The sequence below is a fragment of the Plectropomus leopardus genome, chromosome 13 (assembly GCF_008729295.1).
Source record: "Plectropomus leopardus isolate mb chromosome 13, YSFRI_Pleo_2.0, whole genome shotgun sequence".
Classification (NCBI taxonomy): Eukaryota; Metazoa; Chordata; class Actinopteri; order Perciformes; family Serranidae; genus Plectropomus; species Plectropomus leopardus.
The window spans coordinates 9286965-9309941 of record NC_056475.1 but is presented as its reverse complement, the minus strand read 5'-3'; the positions used below and the strand labels follow the sequence as shown (position 1 = coordinate 9309941).

Genomic DNA, 22977 nt, shown 5'->3' with positions numbered 1-22977 from the left:
AAACAGCATAAAATAGCGTGCCAAGACACGCCATAGCATAGAATTTTGCAAAAAAGGCAAAAACACCATAAAAATGGATGTTGAAAAAAAATGACCAAAAAGCAAGGCTATAGTAAGGCAAAAATGTCAAAAAATGACATGTCCCAAAATCCAGCTAAAAACCTCCTCAAAAACAGCAGATAAAATAGCGTGCCAAGACACGCTATAGCATCGAATTTGCAAAAAAGCAAAAAACACATAAAAAATGGATGTTGAAAAAAATGACCAAAAAGGCAAGGCTATAGTAAGGCAAAAATGTCAAAATATGACATGTCCCAAAAACAGCTAAAAACACCTCAAAACAGCATAAAAATAGCATGCCAAGACACGCTATAGCATAGAATTTTGCAAAAAAGGTCAAAAACACCATAAAAATGGATGTTGAAAAAATGACCAAAAAGCAAAGGCTATAGTAAGGCAAAAATGTCAAAAAATGACATGTCCCAAAAAACCGCTAAAAAAACACCTCAAAACAGCAAAAATAGCGTGCCAAGACAAGCATAGAATTTCGCATGCAAAAAGACCATAAAAATGTGCTGAAAAAAACCAAAAAGGCAAAAAACACCAAAAATGTAAAAATATGACATGTCCCAAAATCTGCTAAAACCACACCTAAAAAATTTAAAATAGCATGCCAAAAAGTATATGCCAAAAAGGCAAGGCTATGTAACCAAAAAATGGATCAAAAAAAATGACATGTAGTAAGGCAAAAATGTCCAAAAAACATCCTCCAAAAATCCGCTAAAAACACCTCAAAACAGCATAAAATAGCGTGCCAAGACACGCTATAGCATAGAAATTTGCAAAAAAAAATCTGCCCAAAAAACATAAAATAATAAATGATGTTGAAAAAAATGACCAAAAAGGCAAGGCTATAGTAAGGCAAAAATGTCAAAATATGACATGTCCCAAAATCTGCTAAAAACACCCCAAAACAGCATAAAATAGCATGCCAAGACACGCTATAGCATAGAATTTTGCAAAAAAGGTCAAAAACACCATAAAAATGGATGTTGAAAAAAATGACCAAAAAGGCAAGGCTATAGTAAGGCAAAAATGTCAAAAAATGACATGTCCCAAAAACCGCTAAAAACACCTCAAAACAGCATAAAAGCGTGCCAAGACACGCCATAGCATCGAATTTTGCAAAAAAAAGGTCAAAAAAACCATAAAAATGGATGTTGAAAAAAATGACCAAAAAGGCAAGGCTATAGTAAGGCAAAAATGTCAAAATATGACATGTCCCAAAAAACAGCTAAAAACACCTCAAAACAGCATAAAATAGCATGCCAAGACACGCTATAGCATCGAATTTTGCAAAAAAGGTCAAAAACACCATAAAAATGGATGTTGAAAAAAATGACCAAAAAGGCAAGGCTATAGTAAGGCAAAAATGTCAAAAAATGACATGTCCCAAAAACAGCTAAAAACACCTCAAAACAGCATAAAATAGCGTGCGTGCCAAGACACGCCATAGCATAGAATTTTGCAAAAACTGCAAAAAACACCATAAAAATGGATGTTGAAAAAAATGACCAAAAAGGCAAGGCTATAGTAAGGCAAAAATGTCAAAAATGACATGTCCCAAAAACAGCTAAAAACACCTCAAAACAGCATAAAATAGCGTGCCAAGACACGCCATATAGCATAGAATTTTGCAAAAAACTGGTCAAAAAACACCATAAAAATGGATGTTGAAAAAAATGACCAAAAAGGCAAGGCTATAGTAAGGCAAAAATGTCAAAATATGACATGTCCCAAAAACCGCTAAAAACACCTCAAAACAGCATAAAATAGCGTGCCAAGACACGCTATAGCATAGAAGTTTGCAAAAAAGGTCAAAAACACCATAAAAAATGGATGTTGAAAAAAATGACCAAAAAGGCAAGGCTATAGTAAGGCAAAAATGTCAAAAATGACATGTCCCAAAATCCAGCTAAAAACACCTCAAAACAGGATAAAATAGCATGCCAAGACACGCTATAGCATCGAATTTTGCAAAAAAGGTCAAAAAACACCATAAAAATGGATGTTGAAAAAATGACCAAAAAGGCAAGGCTATAGTAAGGCAAAAATGTCAAAAATGACATGTCCCAAAATCCGCTAAAAACACCTCAAAACAGGATAAAATAGCGTGCCAAGACACGCCATAGCATAGAATTTTGCAAAAACTGCAAAAAACACCATAAAAATGGATGTTGAAAAAATGACCAAAAAGGCAAGGCTATAGTAAGGCAAAAATGTCAAAATATGACATGTCCCAAAATCAGCTAAAAACACCTCAAAACAGCAAAAATAGCGTGCCAAGACACGCTATAGCATAGAATTTTGCAAAAAAGGTCAAAAAACACCATAAAAAATGGATGTTGAAAAAATGACCAAAAAGGCAAGGCTATAGTAAGGCAAAAATGTCAAAATATGACATGTCCCAAAATCCGCTAAAAACACCCAAAACAGCTTAAAAATAGCATGCCAAGACACGCTATAGCATAGAAATTTTGCAAAAAACTCAAAAAAACACCATAAAAATGGATGTTGAAAAAAATGACCAAAAGGCAAGGCTATAGTAAGGCAAAAATGTCAAAATATGACATGTCCCAAAATCTGCTAAAAACACCTCAAAACAGCATAAAATAGCATGCCAAGACACGCTATAGCATAGAATTTTGCAAAAAAGGTCAAAAACACCATAAAAATGGATGTTGAAAAAAATGACCAAAAAGGCAAGGCTATAGTAAGGCAAAAATGTCAAAAATGACATGTCCCAAAATCCGCTAAAAACACCTCAAAACAGGATAAAATAGCGTGCCAAGACACGCTATAGCATCGAAGTTTGCAAAAACTGCAAAAAACACCATAAAAATGGATGTTGAAAAAATGACCAAAAAGGCAAGGCTATAGTATGGCAAAAATGTCAAAATATGACATGTCCCAAAATCTGCTAAAAACACCCAAAACAGCTTAAAATAGCATGCCAAGACACGCCATAGCATCGAATTTTGCAAAAAAGGTCAAAAAAACACCATAAAAAATGGATGTTGAAAAAAATGACCAAAAAGGCAAGGCTATAGTAAGGCAAAAATGTCAAAATATGACATGTCCAAAAAACGCTAAAAACACCTCAAAACAGCTTAAAATAGCGTGCAAGACACGCTATAGCATCGAATTTTTGCAAAAAAAGTGCAAAAAAAACACCATAAAAATGGATGTTGAAAAAAATGACCAAAAAGGCAAGGCTATAGTAAGGCAAAAATGTCAAAAATATGACATGTCCCAAAATCTGCTAAAAACACCTCAAAACAGGATAAAATAGCGTGCCAAGACACGCTATAGCATAGAATTTTGCAAAAAAGGCAAAAAACACCATAAAAAATGGATGTTGAAAAAATGACCAAAAAGGCAAGGCTATAGTAAGGCAAAAATGTCAAAAAATGACATGTCCCAAAATCTGCTAAAAACACCTCAAAAACAGCTTAAAATAGCATGCCAAGACACGCTATAGCATCGAATTTTGCAAAAAAGGTCAAAAACACCATAAAAAATGGATGTTGAAAAAAATGACCAAAAAGGCAAGGCTATAGTAAGGCAAAAATGTCAAAAAATGACATGTCCCAAAATCCGCTAAAAACACCAAAACAGCTTAAAATAGCGTGCCAAGACACGCTATAGCATCGAATTTTGCAAAAAACTGCAAAAAACACATAAAAATGGATGTTGAAAAAATGACCAAAAAGGCAAGGCTATAGTAAGGCAAAAATGTCAAAATATGACATGTCCCAAAATCCGCTAAAAAAAACACCTCAAAACAGCAGGATAAAATAGCATGCCAAGACACGCCTATAGCATCGAATTTTGCAAAAAAAGGTCAAAACACCATAAAAATGGATGTTGAAAAAAAATGACCAAAAAGGCAAGGCTATAGTAAGGCAAAAATGTCAAAATATGACATGTCCCAAAAAATCCGCTAAAAACACCTCAAAACAGCTAAAAATAGCGTGCCAAGACACGCTATAGCATAGAATTTTGCAAAAACTCAAAAACACCATAAAAATGGATGTTGAAAAAAATGACCAAAAAGGCAAGGCTATAGTAAGGCAAAAATGTCAAAAATATGACATGTCCCCAAAATCCGCTAAAAACACCTCAAAACAGGATAAAATAGCGTGCCAAGACACGCTATAGCATCGAATTTTGCAAAAACTCAAAAACACCATAAAAAAATGATGTTGAAAAAATGACCAAAAATGCAAGGCTATAGTATGGCAAAAATGTCAAAATATGACATGTCCTAAAATCTGCTAAAAACACCTCAAAACAGGATAAAATAGCATGCCAAGACACGCCATAGCATTGAATTTTGCAAAAAAGGTCAAAAAACACCATGACAATGGATGTTGAAAAAAATGACCAAAAAGGCAAGGCTATAGTAAGGCAAAACTGTCAAAAAATGACATGTCCCAAAATCTGCTAAAAACACCTTAAAACAGGATAAAATAGCGTGCCAAGTCACACTATAGCATAGAATTTTGCAAAAACTGCAAAACACAACATAATAATGCATGTTTAAAAAATGACCGAAAAGGCAAGGCTATAGTAAGGCAAAAATGCCAAAAATGACATGTCCCAAAATCTGCTAAAAACACCTTAAAACAGCATCAAATAGCGTGCCAAGACACGCTATAGCATAGAATTTTGCAAAAAAGGTCAAAAACACCATAAAAATGGATGTTGAAAAAAAATGACCGAAAAGGCAAGGCTATAGTAAGGCAAAAATGCCAAAAATGACATGTCCCAAAATCCACTAAAAACACCTTAAAACAGGATAAAATAGCGTGCCAAGACTCGACAGAGCATAGGATTGTGCAAAAACTGCAAAAAACACCATAATAATGCATGTTGAAAAAATGACCAAAAAGGCAAGGCTATAGTATGGCAAAACTGTCAAAATATGACATGTCCCCAAATCCGCTAAAAACACCCAAAACCAGCTTAAAATAGCATGCCAAGACAAGCCATAGCATCGAATTTTGCAAAAAAGGTCAAAAACACCATAAAAATGGATCTTGAAAAAATGACCAAAAAGGCAAGGCTATAGTAAGGCAAAAATGCCAAAAATGACATTTCCTAAAATCCGCTAAAAACACCTCAAAACAGGATAAAATAGCGTGCCAAGTCACACCATAGCATAGAATTTTGCAAAAACTGCAAAAAACACCATAATAATGCATGTTTAAAAAATGACAGAAAAGGCAAGGCTATAGTAAGGCAAAAATGCCAAAAATGACATGTCCCAAAATCCGCTAAAAATACCTCATAACAGGATAAAATAGCGTGCCAAGACACGCTATAGCATAGAATTTTGCAAAAACTTCCAAAAACACCATGATAATGGATGTTGGGAAAAATGACCAAAAAGGCAAGGCTATAGTAAGGCAAAAATGTGAAAATATGACATGTCCCAAAAACCACTGAAAACACCTCAAAACAGCATAAAAGTATAGAATTGTGCAAAAACTGCAAAAAAAAAAAACCTATAATAATGCATGCTGAAAAAATGACCAAAAAGGCAAGGCTATATGTTTACATGTCAGGCCGTGGGGGAAGGGGCGGCACAGTGCAGCTGTGTTTGTGTGTGTCTTTTCCCTCCTGGTTTTCTCTCTCTCTTTCTCTGCTGTCAGGTGCCATCAACCTAATTTGCCTGCACCTGTGTAGTGTGACTCCCAGACTGGCCAGTAACACCCAGGTCTATCTTATAAAAGGACCTTGCCTGCAGTGATCAGGTCTCTGCCTGCTGGAGCTGCTGGGTGTGGTTTTTAATGCTGCCATTCAAGTGGCGTTTACTTAGTGAACTGGGTTGTTGGTGTGAAGGTGTGGATAGGTAAGCTGGGGTATCCCATATGTTTTTTACTCAAGTAAGTCACATTGTCTAAAAACACTGAGTTTTAGGGGTGGCGCACCTCTGTATTTATTTTTGGTTAAGCTTCTTTTCAGATAAGAAATTCAGGTTTTGTTTGAGTTTGTTTTCAAGACAAGATTTAGTTTAGGCCCTGTTTTACTGGGTTTTTTTTCAGTTTATTTGGCACAACCTCTCATCCCACCCTCTTCCTCCACAATTGTGAATGTTTGTTAGTAGTGGCTTCCAATAAATCATTTACTTTGTGCCACACAAACTCTGACTCCATCTTCTCTTTTGATTGTCATGTTGATGTCTCCTTTCCACCCATCCATCGTAGGAGATGTATTAAAATAAAAAGGAAATATGTCAAAATATGACATGACCCAAAAAACACGGGAAACACTTTAAAACAGCAGAAAATTGTGTGCCAAGACACGCCATAGCATCATATTTTGAAAAAAATGGCCAAAGACACCATATTAATGCATGTTGAAAGAATGACTGAAAAGGCAAGGCTAATAGTATGGTAAAAATGTCAAAATATAACCTCTCCCAAAAACAGCTGAAAACCCCTAAAAACAGCATAAAAGAGTCTGCTGATACACGTGGTGGCATAGAATGATACAAAAACAGTCGAAAACACCATAATGATGGTCAAAAAATGACAGAAAATGCAATACTACAGTGTGGTGAATATGTCAAAATTTGACATGTCCCAGAAACAGCTGAAATGACCTGAAACAGTGTTAAATACTGTGCCGCAACATGCCATAGCATAGAATGTTGCAAAAACAGGCAAAAACACCCTAATATGGAAATTCCAAAAAATGTCATATTATAGTGTGGTGAAAAATGTCAAAATATGATGAATGTCAGTTGAAGTGGTTGGGGCATCTGATCAGCATACCTACTTGGCACCTCCCTCCGGATGTCTTCTGGGCATGTCCAAACTTGGATGCATAACAGGATAAGATGTCAAAAAAGACCAAAAAAGTCATTATTTAGTCTGTCGAAAAAATGGCCAAAAAATGTATGTTGCAAAATGTCAAATTTTGACATGTCAAAAAAATAGCTGAAAACGACATGGTATAGCTTGTCGAGATGTGTAATAGTATACAATATCGAATAAAAGGCCAAAAATAGGCTTTGGGCGTCGGCTCACACATAAACTCTGTCCTGTCAAATAAAGACGAAATAAAAAACGGATTTTTGGGACCGATGTAGATAAGACTTCTATGTGGATTGTGCACTGATTTTGCACCGATATGACTTTGCAAAAGTACTCAGAAGGCTGCTTTCTTAAACAAACAACTTTTATTTAACAATTTACTCATTGAACATTACACAAAAACAAAAATAAAGAATATATAAAAATGAAAAAAAAACATCAGTATTGTATGTGTTAAGCATCAGTCTTCGCTGACCACTCAAATGAAGAATATAAAAATGAAATACATATCAGTTCTGTATGGTCTTTGCTGACTAGAATACAATTTCAATAATTTCAAAAATTTTACTAAAAAGACGAGGTCTTGCAAAACTTCATGCCACAAGCTGAGAAAAAAAAAAGTTGAGAAAAATGTACATAAATGCCTGAAGGGGGCATAAGGGTTAAATGTATTTACACAGATAAAAAGGATAGTGAGCTACAGTCTAACAAATATAATAACTATAAACGAAATAAATTGATTCTGAGGCAGGCTCAACCTTTCAGTAAGCTCACCCTAAAGCTACTGTGTAATTCCAACCATGTGCATATGTGTGTGTCGCATTGAAACTGACGTCACGGCAGTGTCGCACGGCGTTGCTATGAGGAACAGCTACACTGAGATGGTCTAATGGAAAACAACCCCCAGAAAAGTACCCCATACCAAAGGCGCATAGTGAAGAATTAGAGTACAGCCGCTACCCTGTAGTGGAAATGCGCCATGTGGGTTCATGGGAGCTGGACCTTGCTGGTTGAATTTTTGGGGAATTTTTGATTTCTTCAGCGGATGCTAACATGATTTGGTTTTGTGTTACTGTTTATCACGAAAAGCTGTTTTTATACTGTTTTTTTTGTATCTGAGCTCAAATTTGATGAATACTGGCTTTTTATCACCACTTGTATCAGACATTCACACCGTTTAGACACATCAAAGTTAATAACAGTAGCATAGCAGATATCAAACATAAACTGTATGTAATTCACCATCAGAAAAAAAAGTCCCTCTAAATATTATTAGGTTCAGGGTTAAAGATAGTGAATATATTGACTGTAGCTGCAATTTGACCTTTTAAATCGGAAATTTAAATTCAAACATTTAATGCAGGAAAGCATCATACAGTCAAAAACATTATGTTTAACTATTTCTGATCACATTGAAAATCTTTTATATGTCCATTATTTCATGTGATGAAAAGACGAGCAGAAAGCTTTAAACTTTTCAACTACAGTTACTTAAAACAGTTGTCTTTGCAAGTGGTTTACCTGTCAGCCACCAAAAGTCTCTCACCGCAGCTGCAGCATCCAGAAGCCGCCGGCGGATGACGGAAGACGGCTTTAATGCAGCGTCGAGTGTCCCTGCAGCTCGACCGGTGCAAGAAATCCTTTTTTATTTGTCTGTCAAACACGGTGAAACAAAAACATATAGTAAAAAAAAAGTTTGGTTTTATTTTTGTACAATGAGAGTTTGCAACACATACAACTTAACATTTCAATATTTGATCCCACATTCTAAATAACATTTTCAGTGCACAATTTACTTTAAAACAAACACGTTAAACATATACAAAAGCATATTTTTCCATCATTTACAAGCCACCATAATCAAATTGCATTCACAAAACTTGCCACGCCAGCCACACCATTGCAACGACCCCCAATACACAACCAAACAACTTCAACAGCACAACAATCAAATCGCCACATACCTCGCTTCTCCTACAAGAGTGCAGACTGTCATCAGTTGAATGGCAGGAACAGTAATCCACAATATGTTCTTCACTCGACCCAAACTGTGCACTAAGCAATGAACAAACAAGTTTGAGTGTAGTGTCACGCTGGCAACAAACAACAACAACAAGTTTACTGCTCGAGGGTACCTGCTCGCGGTGTAGCAAATCTGGCGTGTGACGACACTCCGTGTGACGACACTCCCGTTACAGTTTCCGGGACACGCTGCTCAACCCGGAGCATGAAAAACACAACTATCGCCTCTGGTGGCCACACACACGCACACACACGCACACACACAATATCTAGTTTTCTCTTCTCTGTATTTTTTTTCATATTGACCTCTAGCTTACCCCCTCCCCTTTTTTCCTTATAAAAGATATACAGATAAGTTCATCTGTGAAAAAATAATAATAAACTTGTGTGGTTAATTTTGATATGCTAAACATGTAGGACAACTTACCCTTTAGGGAATTTGTATGTTGGTAAACAATGTTTTCTATACATTGGTATAAAAAAATCTGTTTTTCCTTTTTCAGTTGAAAACCCCAATAGAAAAGAGAAACTCAGTATAGTATGTTGTCAACAAATCATTAAAACAACTTAGTATATGTTGTCAAAAAAAATCATTCAAAATGTCATTTTATAGCCCCCCCCCCCCTTCAAATCATAATAAATGACATGGTATAGTATGTTACCCCAAAATCATAAAAATGTCATCATATAGTATGTCAACTACAGTAAAAAAAAAAAACAACAACTCATTTATAGTATGTTGTTGAAAAAACATTTAAAAAAAATTATAGTGAAGTACTTTACACAAAATTAGCATTTCTACATCCATTCATAGGGCAAAATACCTTGTTTGACATCAGGTAATACAAACATTTATCCTGTTTAAAAATAGCTGTGATTCATTATAACCACACAGGAAACAATGGAAACTTTACCAACATTTTTTTTACATTTTATTTTGGAAGTCTGTTGCAGGCTGTGAATTTCATCTTCAGCTCCTATCACAGGTCTTCCTGACCTTTGCAGTATTCATTTCTGAAGCACAAAACCACAAACGAGACAAAGCAGGACTCTGATAAGAACCCCAGGACTCACTCACTGAACTACAAGTGCACTTCTGTCTCTGCTGAGAAGCAAGAAACAAACAACTGAACAACACTTTGGTCAGTCATCCTATTTGGAATGTGATAACAGGTTGGTACATTTACTTTTTTAAACACTGTAATATATTAAGAGCCCATCCAAGGAGGTGTCAATTCTCTGTGTGTTGATCATAGACTGTAAATAAAGATGGATGACGCGCTCCCACTAACCCCCTGTCAGTACCATCAGTACCAGGTCATGGATGCATTACAGGGAGGTCGGGCAGGATATCCAATCCGTTCCGCCTGCCCGATCTGTTCTGCGCATGAGCAAACAGTCCGCCATCATTGAGAGCTATCTATGGCAGCCTGACCTGGACAAACAGGTGTGTCAGTACCTGATCCATGTCTCCTTCCTGCGAATATTTATGCGGAGAAAAATAATTATATATATAATTTTTATGATAATATTAACTACATATATTGACAGTATATCAGCAACTGCCTGGCCAATTTTATTCAATTTAAACATTTTAAAGAACAAATTGAACTGCCTGCATTGGACAGGTAGCTTATTCTGTGAGCGCCATTGAATGTGAGCACACGGATTGGCTGTCACGGCTGTCAATCATGGCGGAAAGGCACCCTTTTTTATAATTCAATAACTCATTAAAACTGAACTTATCATGAAAACAAACACTTGAACAAACTTTATGGTGATGAAAACTACCTCCAGTGACACAAACCATCTTTGGGAAAAATGTATTTGGTGTGTACTTTGAGTTTTTGGTTCCTCCATGTTCATGGAGGGGCGACCTGTACTGCAGTCAGACACCAGGGGGCAATAGAGATTGAATAACCTCACTGTCATGTCGTCGATCTTTATATACAGTGTTGATTAACCCACACTTACTTAAAGGTCGACTGTATTTACTATACATACTGGAGGTCACAAGGTCACCCTGCTTACAACATCCACTCAGTGACTGTTCTAATTCTCATTTTTCACTCTCAACAAGCTTTTCTTCAGCCCTTGACGCCCTCTGACTCATCTCTTAAAGTTCATTAGTTTAAACTTTGTCACCCTCTACATTCCCAGCTAAAGAGATCTGCTTCTGTTGTGACTTTTAGCAAAACAGCAGTTCAGAAAAGGCAATAATTCTGTAAGGCAGAACTATATTTGGACAGTAACACATTCATATTTAAGCACTTTGAGCAGCATCAGTGTGCAGAATCGGTTGGTTTGACACCTTTTACACAGGCGCTGTGGTCTTTGTTAAAGACAATAAAAGCTATTTGAAGGAGGAAAATGACAGAAAAACACATTGACACCAAATTCCCAACACATTTACAAGAATGTAACATTTTTTAAGACTTTACAAACCCTCAGTCAGTCAGAACAGAGTGAGACATACACACGTAAGCTCTTTGCAGTGTGATGCATGACTCAGATCTTCACAGTTAAATCAAGTTTAGTTTTACGTGAAGTGTCAGTCTGACTGAGGGAAAGGTTGAGTGTAAACAGTGTTCCATGCAATAGGATTTATCAAAGTATTGAATCTGCATATTGAATCCAAATATTTTCAAATCTCTTATTGAATCAAATGAATATTTGTCAAGAATTTGATTTATGAATAACTAAGATAGGGGTCGACCAATATTGGTTTTTCAGGGCCGATGCTGATAACACTTACTAGTAGTTAATGAGACCGATATGCAATTACAAAAAAAAAGTAAATCTTTCTGTCAATGTTTAGAATTTGGAATAAACTCCAACACAAAACTTGAAGTGAAAATTTAAATATAAATGAATAAATAAAAATAGCTTCCTGAGGTTTTACAAAGCAAAAATTTCTTCCATGCTGACATTTTCTTGCACTTTTTAATTAATTTTATACATGACCATTAAAATAAAATGCTGATTCAGATAATGGGCAAAATGCCAAATATCGGCCCCAAATAATCATAATTTGTCGACCCCTAAACTAAAACTCAAAGTATCAGATTGACCCTCAAGAAAGAGTATTTCTTTCACAGTATTTGGCTGAACATGGAAACCAAGTTATTGAGAGCATAATAAAAAATAAAAAAATAAATAATGGCAAGTAACAAATAGTATTTACCATTTCCTCTCACAATAGTGATGGAAACTCTTTGTGAGCAAGTAAGGAGATAAAAGATTCAATGACAAATTTGTTAGGCAAACACCATGTTCACACTGGACTGAAGCACCCCCATATAACAATTGTCACACTGCAGCCCGTCAGAAGTTGCCTGGCTATTCATACAAAAAAGAGCATTTCTCAGTGTTGGTCAGTAAGGCTGGGTATTGTTTAAAAAAATATGATACCAGTACAAATACCAGTACCATTAAAGTAATACTGATACAGATAGAGTACTTTATTCGATATTTATTATGTGAATCAAGTGGGGTCTGATATACTTTGAATGCTTTGGTGGCATCTCGACACAATGAACTGCCATTGTCGTCAAAAGCACTGTCTCAACTTAAAGGTACAGTCAGTAACTTTTTCCTTTGTAAAAAATAATAGAGACCTATACAAAAGTAATCCTGCAAATCATCACGTATGGGCTCCTGTTCATGTGTGGTGGTGACTGTATTTGCAGAGACTCTGCCTGTATTTTAATGTTTCGATATTCTCGGAACAAGAATGGGTGGGGAGGGGGGGTGTTTACCTCACCCAATGGCAGTGCGCAGGTGAGGTTCAGAGTGGATAAAATTCAGAGCTCAGACGCTGTTCAGACCGGCAGTGGCGAAGAAGAGAAAATACAACCAAAGTGAGATGAAGTCGGCATGTTCTCACACCTGTTTATACTGGGATTGTCAGTGTTGTTTTGTTAATTGCAGTGCCATTAAGGTCTGTACATAATGCTTTATAAAAAAAATGTTTAAACATGTTTCACGCAGGCCAACATTCCTGTCTTTAGGAGTTTGCACTGAGCTGAGTTTTAACGATACTGGTATCATATGAAACTAGAAGACCTGAGGAAGCCTGTTGTAACAATCATGTCATGCTTGCTTCTCAGAAAAGGGGATAAATAACATGCTAAAGCTGGGCTAAATTTGGCCGATGGAAAAATGGCATGACCATTTCACAGGGGTCCCTTCACTTCTGACCTCAAGATATCCAAATGAAAACGTGTTCTGTGGGAATCCATGAATCTCTCCTTTACAGACACACCCACTTTGTTAGTCCCATGTAGTTTTTTTTTTTGGCTGTCATTTGATTCCTAATCAAGTGAATCTGGTAAGAATTGGTCAACATGGACTTCAAAACTGTTTTGAAATGCAAAATTATGGAACTGAAAAGATCTGATTATACAAAACTGACACGTATTGGGAAGCACTGGATGCATATTTTATTACTTCTCAGAATTTGTCGTTTATATGTATAATGTATCCTTTATGTTATTCATATTAGATCATCAATGTCTTTTCTTGCCAGATTTGCTCTCAGAAAAAAAAACTGACTAGACACCAAAACAATCACTTGAATTGTGAGCCGGCTGCAGGCCAAAAGGTTTGACCGTTGTTAACCGCCTAACTGGTTAATGTGGGCACCAGAGGAAGTGGGCAGTGCTTCACAGAAAATCAGTGTGCTTTGTGGCGCTTCAGTGTCCAGTATGAACCCGGCATCAGTGTGAAATCTGTTTTTTTCCAACATGGAACTGGATCCAAACAGAGACTGGCTATCGTCACCAAACCCCACCATAAAAACACAGAAATGGAAAGAAAATGGCATAAATGGCCCACAAAATATGATAGCCCTTTTTTCTGTAAACCTTTTTACATTATCCTTTACCAACACATATGACAGATCGAGAACACGGACAAGGTCACAGCACAAATCCTAAAATGCAAGAATAAATTAGCAATCTGACATGTATTGGCTGTCTGTGCTGTGAAGTGAGGAGCTTTAAGGCTCAGTGCCTACGATTTCAAGTAAGGCATTAATAATGACCAGAGCAAATGTCAGAGAAGAGATAAATATGAGACACAAGGAAAAGTCTTTAAAGCTGCAGGGATGTCATCACACAGTCTGGAGGCCTCGCTCATGGCCATCTAGCTGCACCTTAATCTTGTGCAGTTCCTCGATCTCCTGGTGGTGGCGCTCCGTCTTGTGGCGCACCAGAGAGCGATAGAAGTGAATGGTGAACACAACAAAAATCACCCCCACTGGGACCATGATGATGGTGGAGGCCAGTGCAGCCTTCCAGCCGCTGTCCTGCGGCTCAAGTGAGGCTGCCGTAGGCTTCCCTGTAGTGGTGGTGCAGGCAGGTCCTTTTTTAGCCCCGCTGCAGTCTACAGGCAAGAACTTGATCCAACAGAGGAGCACCACCTCTGCTAAAAACAGCAGGATGCCCAGGGCTGTAGAGAAGCCCCAGGCCAGCTCGATGTAGTGGTGCATGCGCTCGTGTGGTGACTCGCTGACAGAGTTGAGGTTGTGGATGTTGCTGACGGCCTCCACATTGGGCAGGATGCACGTGCTGATCAGCAGAGCGAAGAGGTGCACTGCCACCAGCACGGTGGTGCACACACTGAAGGCAATGAGGAGCACAGGAGGGTAACTGTACTGCATTTCCAGCTGCACCTCCACCATGGCCACCTGTCACGTGTTTACAAGGACACCAATAATACAGTCACTATGTGTCTATATGTGTGTTAAAACAGGATAAGGCTGCACTCACAAAAAAACAGGCATTGCAGTGAAACGACACTCCTTCCATTCTTTTGAAAGTATTTTGTGCTTCTAGGCGGTGGGAGCTGCTGGGGATGCTGGAAAAAGCGCGGTTGTAGAACTCTATACACCAGTCAAATACTTGACCTCTTCGGCAAACTTCAGTTTATTCAAAATGCTGCTGCTCTTGTCCTGACAAAAACTAGGAAATATGACCACATTACTCTAGTTCAAAATTCCTTACACTGGCCACCTGTCACTCAGACAACTGTTTAAAATGTTTTTAATGTTTAATGAGATTTGTTTAAAATCTCGCTGCTTGTCAATAAATCACTCTGTGGCTCAGCACCCAAATATACTTCTGACATGCTTTTGACATATGAACCTTCTAGGATCCTCAGGACATCTGGTTGGCCTGCTGACTGTCCCAAGAGTTAGAGCTAAACATGGAAAAGCAGCGTTTGGTAATCATGTGGCAAAAACCTGGAATAACCTCCCAGATGATGTTAGACAAGCCCAGACTCTGACCAAAGCTAAAAACGTTCCTTTTTAACACTGGCTACTCCTGTCTGTAATAACTGCAAACATATTTTTAAACTAGATTTTAAATAATTTTAGATAATCTTTTTATCTTTGCATGTATTGTCTGCTCTGTAATTATTCTTTTAAATGTTTAAATCATTGAGTAATTGAATTTTACCTTTTATATCTTACATCTTTACTCTTTTAATGTAAATCTGTATCCTTTTACTATTATTTTTATATTTTATCGCTCTGTAAAGCACTTTGAATTGCCCTGTTGTGTGTATGAAATGAAGCTGCCTTGCCTTGACCACCAAAATCGAATCAGTTTATCCTTGAGTTCATTTTAATGTTTGTGCCAAATGTTAAGGAATTCCATCAAGATTTTCTTAAGATCACTTTCAGAAGAGCAAGAATGAGATGAATGCCATCGCTGCCACGGAGATATAAAAACAGCGTTCTGCAGTGAATGTTGAGATGAAATCAACTTTTGGAGAAACATAACCTGATGCTCAATGTGAGGCCACTCTCTTTACCACCAATTAGACCTGATGATGCCTACAGTGCATGGGAACAAGTAATATTCTCTTTAAATATTATATTGAGCAAAAGAAATTAAGTGTACAACAGCTTGAAGGTGTACTATCCAACAAAGGAAAGCACTTGCTTTGTTTTTGTGTGCACACACACACACACATGCTTGTCTTTTGTGGTACTACGGCCATGATAATCAAAAGGAATTTTGCAGCTCCTTCAAGCCAACATTAATAAACTTAACGAAGACAAATTCTCAGTCAAAGAGATGAGAAGATTGGCTTTCTCTCCACCCTCAGCTCCCCCACAAAAGAGCCATTTAAGTGACACTCCCACTCTGCCGTGCAACTCTGACTAATCACAGCAACGCCTGATATGGTGTGAATGCACCGTACGGCTCAAATCAACATACTGTGCATGTAAACAAACAGCCATTTACTCAGTCTTTCTACGTCGTGTGATCTTCTCAGCCCTGCTCATATCAACGTTTCACATGATATACATCCTGTGACCTTGACATATGGGTCACACTGCACACACCACAGGTGAAAGAGCTACGAAGAAGGAATTATTTTGGGTGTCAAGGTCTCTGCAAGTAAACATCCTGCTCACTTCCTACAGGTTGTTAAGTCATTGATAATTGGAGCACTTTAAGCCTTGGGTGCACATGAAACTCTGTTTAAATGATTGGTGTAAAAAACAACTTATTAGGAATAAGGGAGTCAACTGTGAGTCCTTAGACAGATTTCTGTGAGAAATACCGAATCATAAAGCTCAATATTCTGCAGCACTAAAGAAAAGTCGAAGCTAAAGATAACACTTAGAAAGTAGAAACCCAATGAAATTCAGCAGTTTAAAGAAGTATAACATAGAGGCAGCTGTTGGCAAGCCCAGTGTATATATGATGCACAGTAGTATAAGCACTGGCTTGTGATATCTAAAATTTGACATGCATGTGGTTTAATCTTTAAGTACTGTCAATGCTGCATTTTGGTTTCTTTGTAAAAGTTACATTTTTTTTGCTGTAATACAGTTACAATAAGACACTATAAACTGATAGGTGCTTTTAAGGATGCTCAGATGTTAGAAAAACTGATGATCGGATGCCATAAATCAATGTAATTATGATTATTTTATAAGAATAATGAACTATACGCAGTAAAGGTTGCTGCTCAGCAACAGACAGGAAGTTTAAAACCAGTTCCTGCCCACAGCTTTATTTTCCTGTGACATGCAGTAGATTAACCAGCAAGATTCATTCAGGCTATGAGCTGTCTAGAATTCGGCAACTCAGTCAAATATTAAAAGGTTTGCATGAAATTAATCATAAAAAAACAATCATGACTTAAAAGTCTTTCACAGTTTAAAAAAAACATTTTTGTAGAATTGCTTTTATGTGGTGTTGTCTTTCTTATTTATTTTACCCATTTTATTTATGTTTAAGTTATTTAATTTCCTTTCATTTGTAATTTTACTGCTTTTGTTGGAATTGGTCTATTTGTTTGTATTATTTTCTACTGACATTTTACGTCCTTCATTTTGCATTATTTGTCCTCTTGTTTAGATTTTATCCTAACTCGGCCCTTGTTTCGTCTCGCTTGTGTTTAGTAGGACTGTTTGGCTTTCTGTTGTTGTACTGCCTTCCATATATCCCATTTTTGCTTTTGCTTTGTTTTTCAAAGCACTTTAAGGGTGCTACATAAAAAAAGTAATTATTATGATTATTATTATATTTTTCAACAAGCTGCGTGTGACTGAAGCAGGTTCAAAAAGGTGGATGTGACTGACCATTGCGAAGCCAGAGAGCAGTGCAGAGGTCCTGCTGGAGGCCTTTAGCTTGGCTCGGCTCAGGTAGAGTTTCCTCCAGGACAGGGCCTGTACTGAGTGATGGTTGGAGCTCACCAGCTCCAGGTAACTGCGTCGCACCCAGTCCCTGTAGTCCATCCCCCCGCTCTCCGGGGCCCGCTCTGAGACTCCTGGGGCCGGGGATCCCATTGGCACGTTCAGCTCACTGCTCATAGCACCTAGTGGGTAGAAAACAGAGATGGTCATGTCAATATGAGGAACAACTGCAAAACAAAAAGAAAAACCCACAATTGTATTTTTTTCTAAAAGTTAAATCACTGAAGCTTTGTGTTGCTGTTCATAATCAATATCTCTCCCCTTTTAAGGAAAAAGAAGAAATATTCCATGAACCATGGAAATATTTGGGGGCACGAAGTCTGTCCGTCACAATCTCCAGCCTGCTGAAGGCAAAGAGCCAGGGGAGTTGTAAAGCGTCAGTGGAAACTCTTTGTACATAGTGTGTGAGTTGGGAGCAGTAGGAGATGGGGGGAGAACAAGATAGAAATACTATGAGAAAGATAACCTATGAAAAGATTAGAAAATTAAATAAAACACCCTTAAAGGTCCAGTGTGTAAGTTTTAGGGGGATATATATTGGTAGAAATTGAATATAATAACTGTGTTTTCTTCAGTGTATTATCACCTGGAAATAAAGAAACGAAGTTTCAGCTGGTTGAAATGTGCAATCGTCATAGGTGGACGTCACAAAATCCCCCTATAGAAATGATAAATACACCCCATAACTGGAAGAAATTTTTTTCAAAAAGAAAATTGTCTTTTTATTGATCTATAATGCACTTTATCCTGTAGTTGATTCTCTCTCTACATTTTTCAAACTATATTTTTATGCTTATGTTCAACTAGTTGACCTTTCTGATACACCTCCCTTTAATAAAGCACTTATTAACGGTCTCGGGGCTCGATGTCAGAGCTTGTCAATGAATGAGGTCATTAAATGAACTGGGATCTATTTGGTGGCTAATGTCTATTCATGGCAAAGAAAATGCAAGCAGTCTGCAAAATGTTTTGATGATGATTAATTATTGTTTGAGGACTGCACTATGTTAAAACACAAGAACGATGAAAAACAAATAATGAAAGAAAATAAATAATGTTTTGACGCCCTTAATGATGCATTTTGAGCTTAGAAGTTTGAATACAATTATATGTGTGAACATATTTTTTTCACTATGTAAGTTCTATGGAAAAAAGTCAAAGCAGTTGTAGAACACTTAAAAAAATGTTCTTGGCCAAAGTGTTGTTTAAATTTTGTGAAATAAAACTGAATATGTGGTAATTTATAATATGTGGACCTTCAACGAATAATGAATCTGAACCCCATGGCTTGACCAGTTGGGAACCACTGCACTACACGACTTGAAACATATGGACACCCCAGTATACTTTAAACTACTCTGGTTTGGATCCCTTAGCTGCAGTGAAGGGAAAGCTCATAGCTGTAGCATATGATGGCATTTTAGATAATGGTGTGCCTTCAGCTTTGTTTAAATAAGATTTTCCTGTTCCTCATAGCAGTGCCCCAAGGTCAAACCAAAATATTTGTTTCTAGTTTGGTGCAGATGAACTTAGCTGGCCTGCACATAACCATGAAATTACACCCCATCCAAAACCTCTCTATATTTATTTACTTGTGATGGACAGAGGGAGATGATTATATTTAAAACTTTGGGGAGGGTCAAAATAAAAACAAACAAAAAAATTAAGTCACACCTCAGTAATCCCCCTCCTCTCATGAATAAAGTACAGTCCTTTAGAGGGTTTGGGTTAGGGGTCAACAAATCATTGGAGTGGCCCTTTATTTGGGCCATTATTTGACATTTTGCCTACTACCTGTGTCGGCATTTAATTTTAATAAACGCTAATAAAATTAATTAATTAAAAAAATGCAAAGAAAGTGTCAGCACGGGGAGTACTTTATAAAAGGAGAAACGAGGAAACTATTTTTAGTAATTAATTTTTTAATTCAAATTTTTCACTTGACTTTATAAAAAAAATGCAATAATCTTGCTGTATATGATGTTAAATGTTTCAGTTTTGATGCCTATTGCCAATGTTAAATCAAAACTTTTTTAATAATGTCAAGTCAAAATTTAAATAAAAATTAATAAATAAAAAAAGCTCCCTGAGGTTTCAGAAAGTATAAGTTCCTCCCATGCTGACACTTTCTTTGCACTTTTTAATTAATTACTTTCGTCTGTTATTATTATAATTAAATGCCAATACAGCTAATCAGCAAAATGCCAAAATATTGACCCAAATAATCGGCCTGGCTGATAATCTGTCGACCCCTATTAGCTACTGTATGTGTCAATCAACCCAACTCCCCCACCCCCTGTTCATCACTGCAAACTACGAAGGCTTTATGCAAACACGGACCTGGTCTTCCGAGTTTGTGCAAACGTGTACACCTATCAGGGTAGCGACGGCAGAAAATATATACTAGCCACTATTTTTATTGTGGCAGTTTTACTTAGTCTAGTAACTGTATAATTGGGATAGCCTCCAAAATAAACTGTACAAAAAAGGATTGTGGACTCAACTTCAAAAACAGCTGTGAATTCAAATTGGAAAAGATGCAACACCAGGCAAAACATAAATAAAGACTGTCTAACTGGAAAGGAAGGCTCGGAGTCCTCCTGTGCTCCCTGATTTCTGCAGAGGTAACACTTCTGCAGATGTGTGCACCTTTACGCCTTCATATATATTTAGATCACTGACAAGTTAGCAGGATCCATTTACCGAGTTTAGCTAACAGAAAAGCTAGTTTGCGGTTATTTTATTCAACGTCACGGGTAAGCCAGAAGGCAAAACTGCTCACATTGACATAAAAGATTAATAAATGTGACATGAAATCACTCACATTTGTCACGGTTTTAAGCAGGAAGTTACTAAAAGTTAAACAAGGCAACGTAAGACACCGACTCCTCTAACGTTAGCTAGCTAACTTAGTTAGCAAACAAATCAACGCGATTTTCTAATCTATTCACTCATCTGTTGACAACTTTTTTTCATCTTACCTGTCCGCCGAGGTGCCTTTTAGGTTGCCCAAACTCTTAAACTCCAAGGAAGTTGTCTCTCCACGTTGCCCAAAACAATAAATGAACACCGTCTTGACCACTCCGAGTGTTTTCGTTGAACAACTTCCGCTCTTCGGATGCGGTGATCAACAAATGTCTTCGTTCAGCTTGAGCCTGTAACGTTTCTCCTCCCCGACATGTTTAGCAAACCTGGGCGTTGTCTTATCTCATTCCTAAATAACTTCACCTGGCGTCCGGTTACCCTGTTTTCGGGTCGTTTGCAGCAGACTACCGCGGCAGGTGAAGATGAGGAAAACTAAAGTCGTTAAAATGAACGCTTCCGGTTGGGCGTGTTGCCTTCAAAATAAAAGCACCGCTGATTTACATTGAGTAAATGTCTTTTTTGGCGTCTGTGCATAAACCAGGACATTTGCCAAAAAAGAGCCAAGAGCAGGGATACTCAGCTTGGTTTGCTTGGGGGGCATTTTTACAAAATGACAGGAGGCTGCTCCAGCCCCATACATGTTTCTATGATTTTAGGACATTTCTAGGATTTTAAGATGTTTCTCAAATTTAAAGATGTTTCTCAAACCTCAAGACGTTTCCAGGATTTTAAGACATTCTAGTGTTTTCTGAGGATATTTCTAGAATTGTATGATGTTTCTGAAATTTAAAGACTGTTTCCAGGATTTTAGGACATATCGAGGATTTTAGGACGTTTTTAAGATTTTATGATATTTCTAGAATTTCAGGACATCAGGGGATTAGCTAAGACCTTTTTTTCTGATAGACAAGCTCTATTTTGATGCTGTTTTATGCACTCTGGCACCTTAGGTAAACTAAAGGTACAAAACCAATTCCCTGTGTGAATCACGTGTTTTTATAATGCAATAGAAAGTGATTTGGAGGCCACCTGGTACCCTATCAGGAGCCAGTTTTGGCCCATGGCCCATACGGTGCGTATTACTGGCCTAGACTGATAGTGTCACAACAATTACAATTACAAAAAAACCCAAACCATTAAGTTTATTTATGGGCACCATCACATACAATGTATATTTATTACTTCTTATTATGCATATATTGCATCCACACTACATTCCTGTTTACATTGCAGCAGTGGTGTAGTGGAGGGTATCCGCAGCTATACCTATCTCTTTTTCTAGCCACTGACAAAATACCCACCTATCAGCCCAAAGGCAACAAAAATGTAACCTACCCACCCACCTCATTAACTACCACTACACCGCTGATTACCAGGCTTATAATGTTATCACATTATGAGTCTGTGTGTATTTCATTATGTGATCCTGAGGGCTGAGGCATATCTTACATACAGTATATGTTGTATTTATCCATTAACTCTAAATTTGAAACTAGTAGCAGCAGCAGCCCAGAGCCCACTGGACACTGCCCATGGCCCATTTCACTGTATATGCAAAATATATGCAAATAAAACATTTTGATTTGCAGCTCAAGAGTACACTATATGGCCAAAAAAAAACAAAAAACAAAAAAATAGGTGATCCTTAAAATCAGTCATTCTGTTAAATTGACAGAACAAAATGGACTTTAGTGTGCACAAAATAGATATGAAAACACTCCTATAGGAAAAAAAATGGTTAGGCATGTTAGGAAAAATTGATGACCTTTGTCATTCACATATATTGATATTTTTTTTCTCACACTACTTTATTTCACCAAAATTGTTGCAGTTTTATCAAGCTGAGAGCCTCTCACACTGTGTTAGTCATGTCACTGGCACTTACACAGTGTCAGTACAGTTTACAGCAGTGCATTCATCACTGTCAAACATTATTTCAGACATTTCCATTTATGAATAGCCTATTTTTATAAAGGGTCCAGAGTTTGTGTTGATGCCAACAACTCTGCAAAGGTTTGTGGCTCATGATGCAACCAAAAATTACCTTTGGCCCTGCCTCAAGCTCCAAATAACCAGTTCAACTGCACACTGCAACATTTTTTCTCTTGCTGGCGGCTGAAGCTAACACGTTTAACGTCATTGGCCATTATTTGACAATTTGATTCTCCACAAAGACATTCTGTTTGCTGTTGCCTATCATGGGCCTGTCTTTAACTAAAATCCTATTTCAGGTGCAACTCTTGAGACAAAATAGACATTGCTGGATGAGGAAATGTCCACTGATGCAGAACGCAGAGAAAGCTCTGTTAAATGCTTTGTCCAAAACATCCTCAGCATACTGTTGGTCCTGTCTCTGTACTCACGATAATAACAAGGTTAGAATTCATATGACCACAACAGTGCGCTACTGATTTTTTGTGCAAATAAACCGTTAAACCACACAACTACAACTTTTGCACTAAATTATTGGATTCCTATGCAACTGAA

At 37.3% G+C, this 22977-nt stretch overlaps 1 protein-coding gene and 1 long non-coding RNA gene across 2 annotated transcripts; both read right to left on the bottom strand.

Moving 5' to 3' along the window:
• Window positions 1-7351: 7351 nt before the first annotated feature.
• Window positions 7352-9420, bottom strand: LOC121952256. Its single transcript, XR_006106441.1, has 3 exons — window positions 9020-9420; window positions 8849-8939; window positions 7352-8537 (listed from the first exon to the last, which is right to left on the bottom strand). It is a non-coding gene; the product is annotated as an uncharacterized LOC121952256 (long non-coding RNA).
• Window positions 9421-11864: 2444 nt separating this feature from the next.
• orai2 (ORAI calcium release-activated calcium modulator 2) lies at window positions 11865-20917 on the bottom strand. Its single transcript, XM_042499955.1, has 3 exons — window positions 20607-20917; window positions 17512-17747; window positions 11865-14595 (listed from the first exon to the last, which is right to left on the bottom strand). The coding sequence occupies exons 2-3, from the start codon at window positions 17740-17742 to the stop codon at window positions 14020-14022; spliced, it is 807 nt and encodes a 268-aa protein (XP_042355889.1). The 5' UTR covers window positions 17743-17747; window positions 20607-20917; the 3' UTR covers window positions 11865-14019.
• Window positions 20918-22977: the final 2060 nt, after the last annotated feature.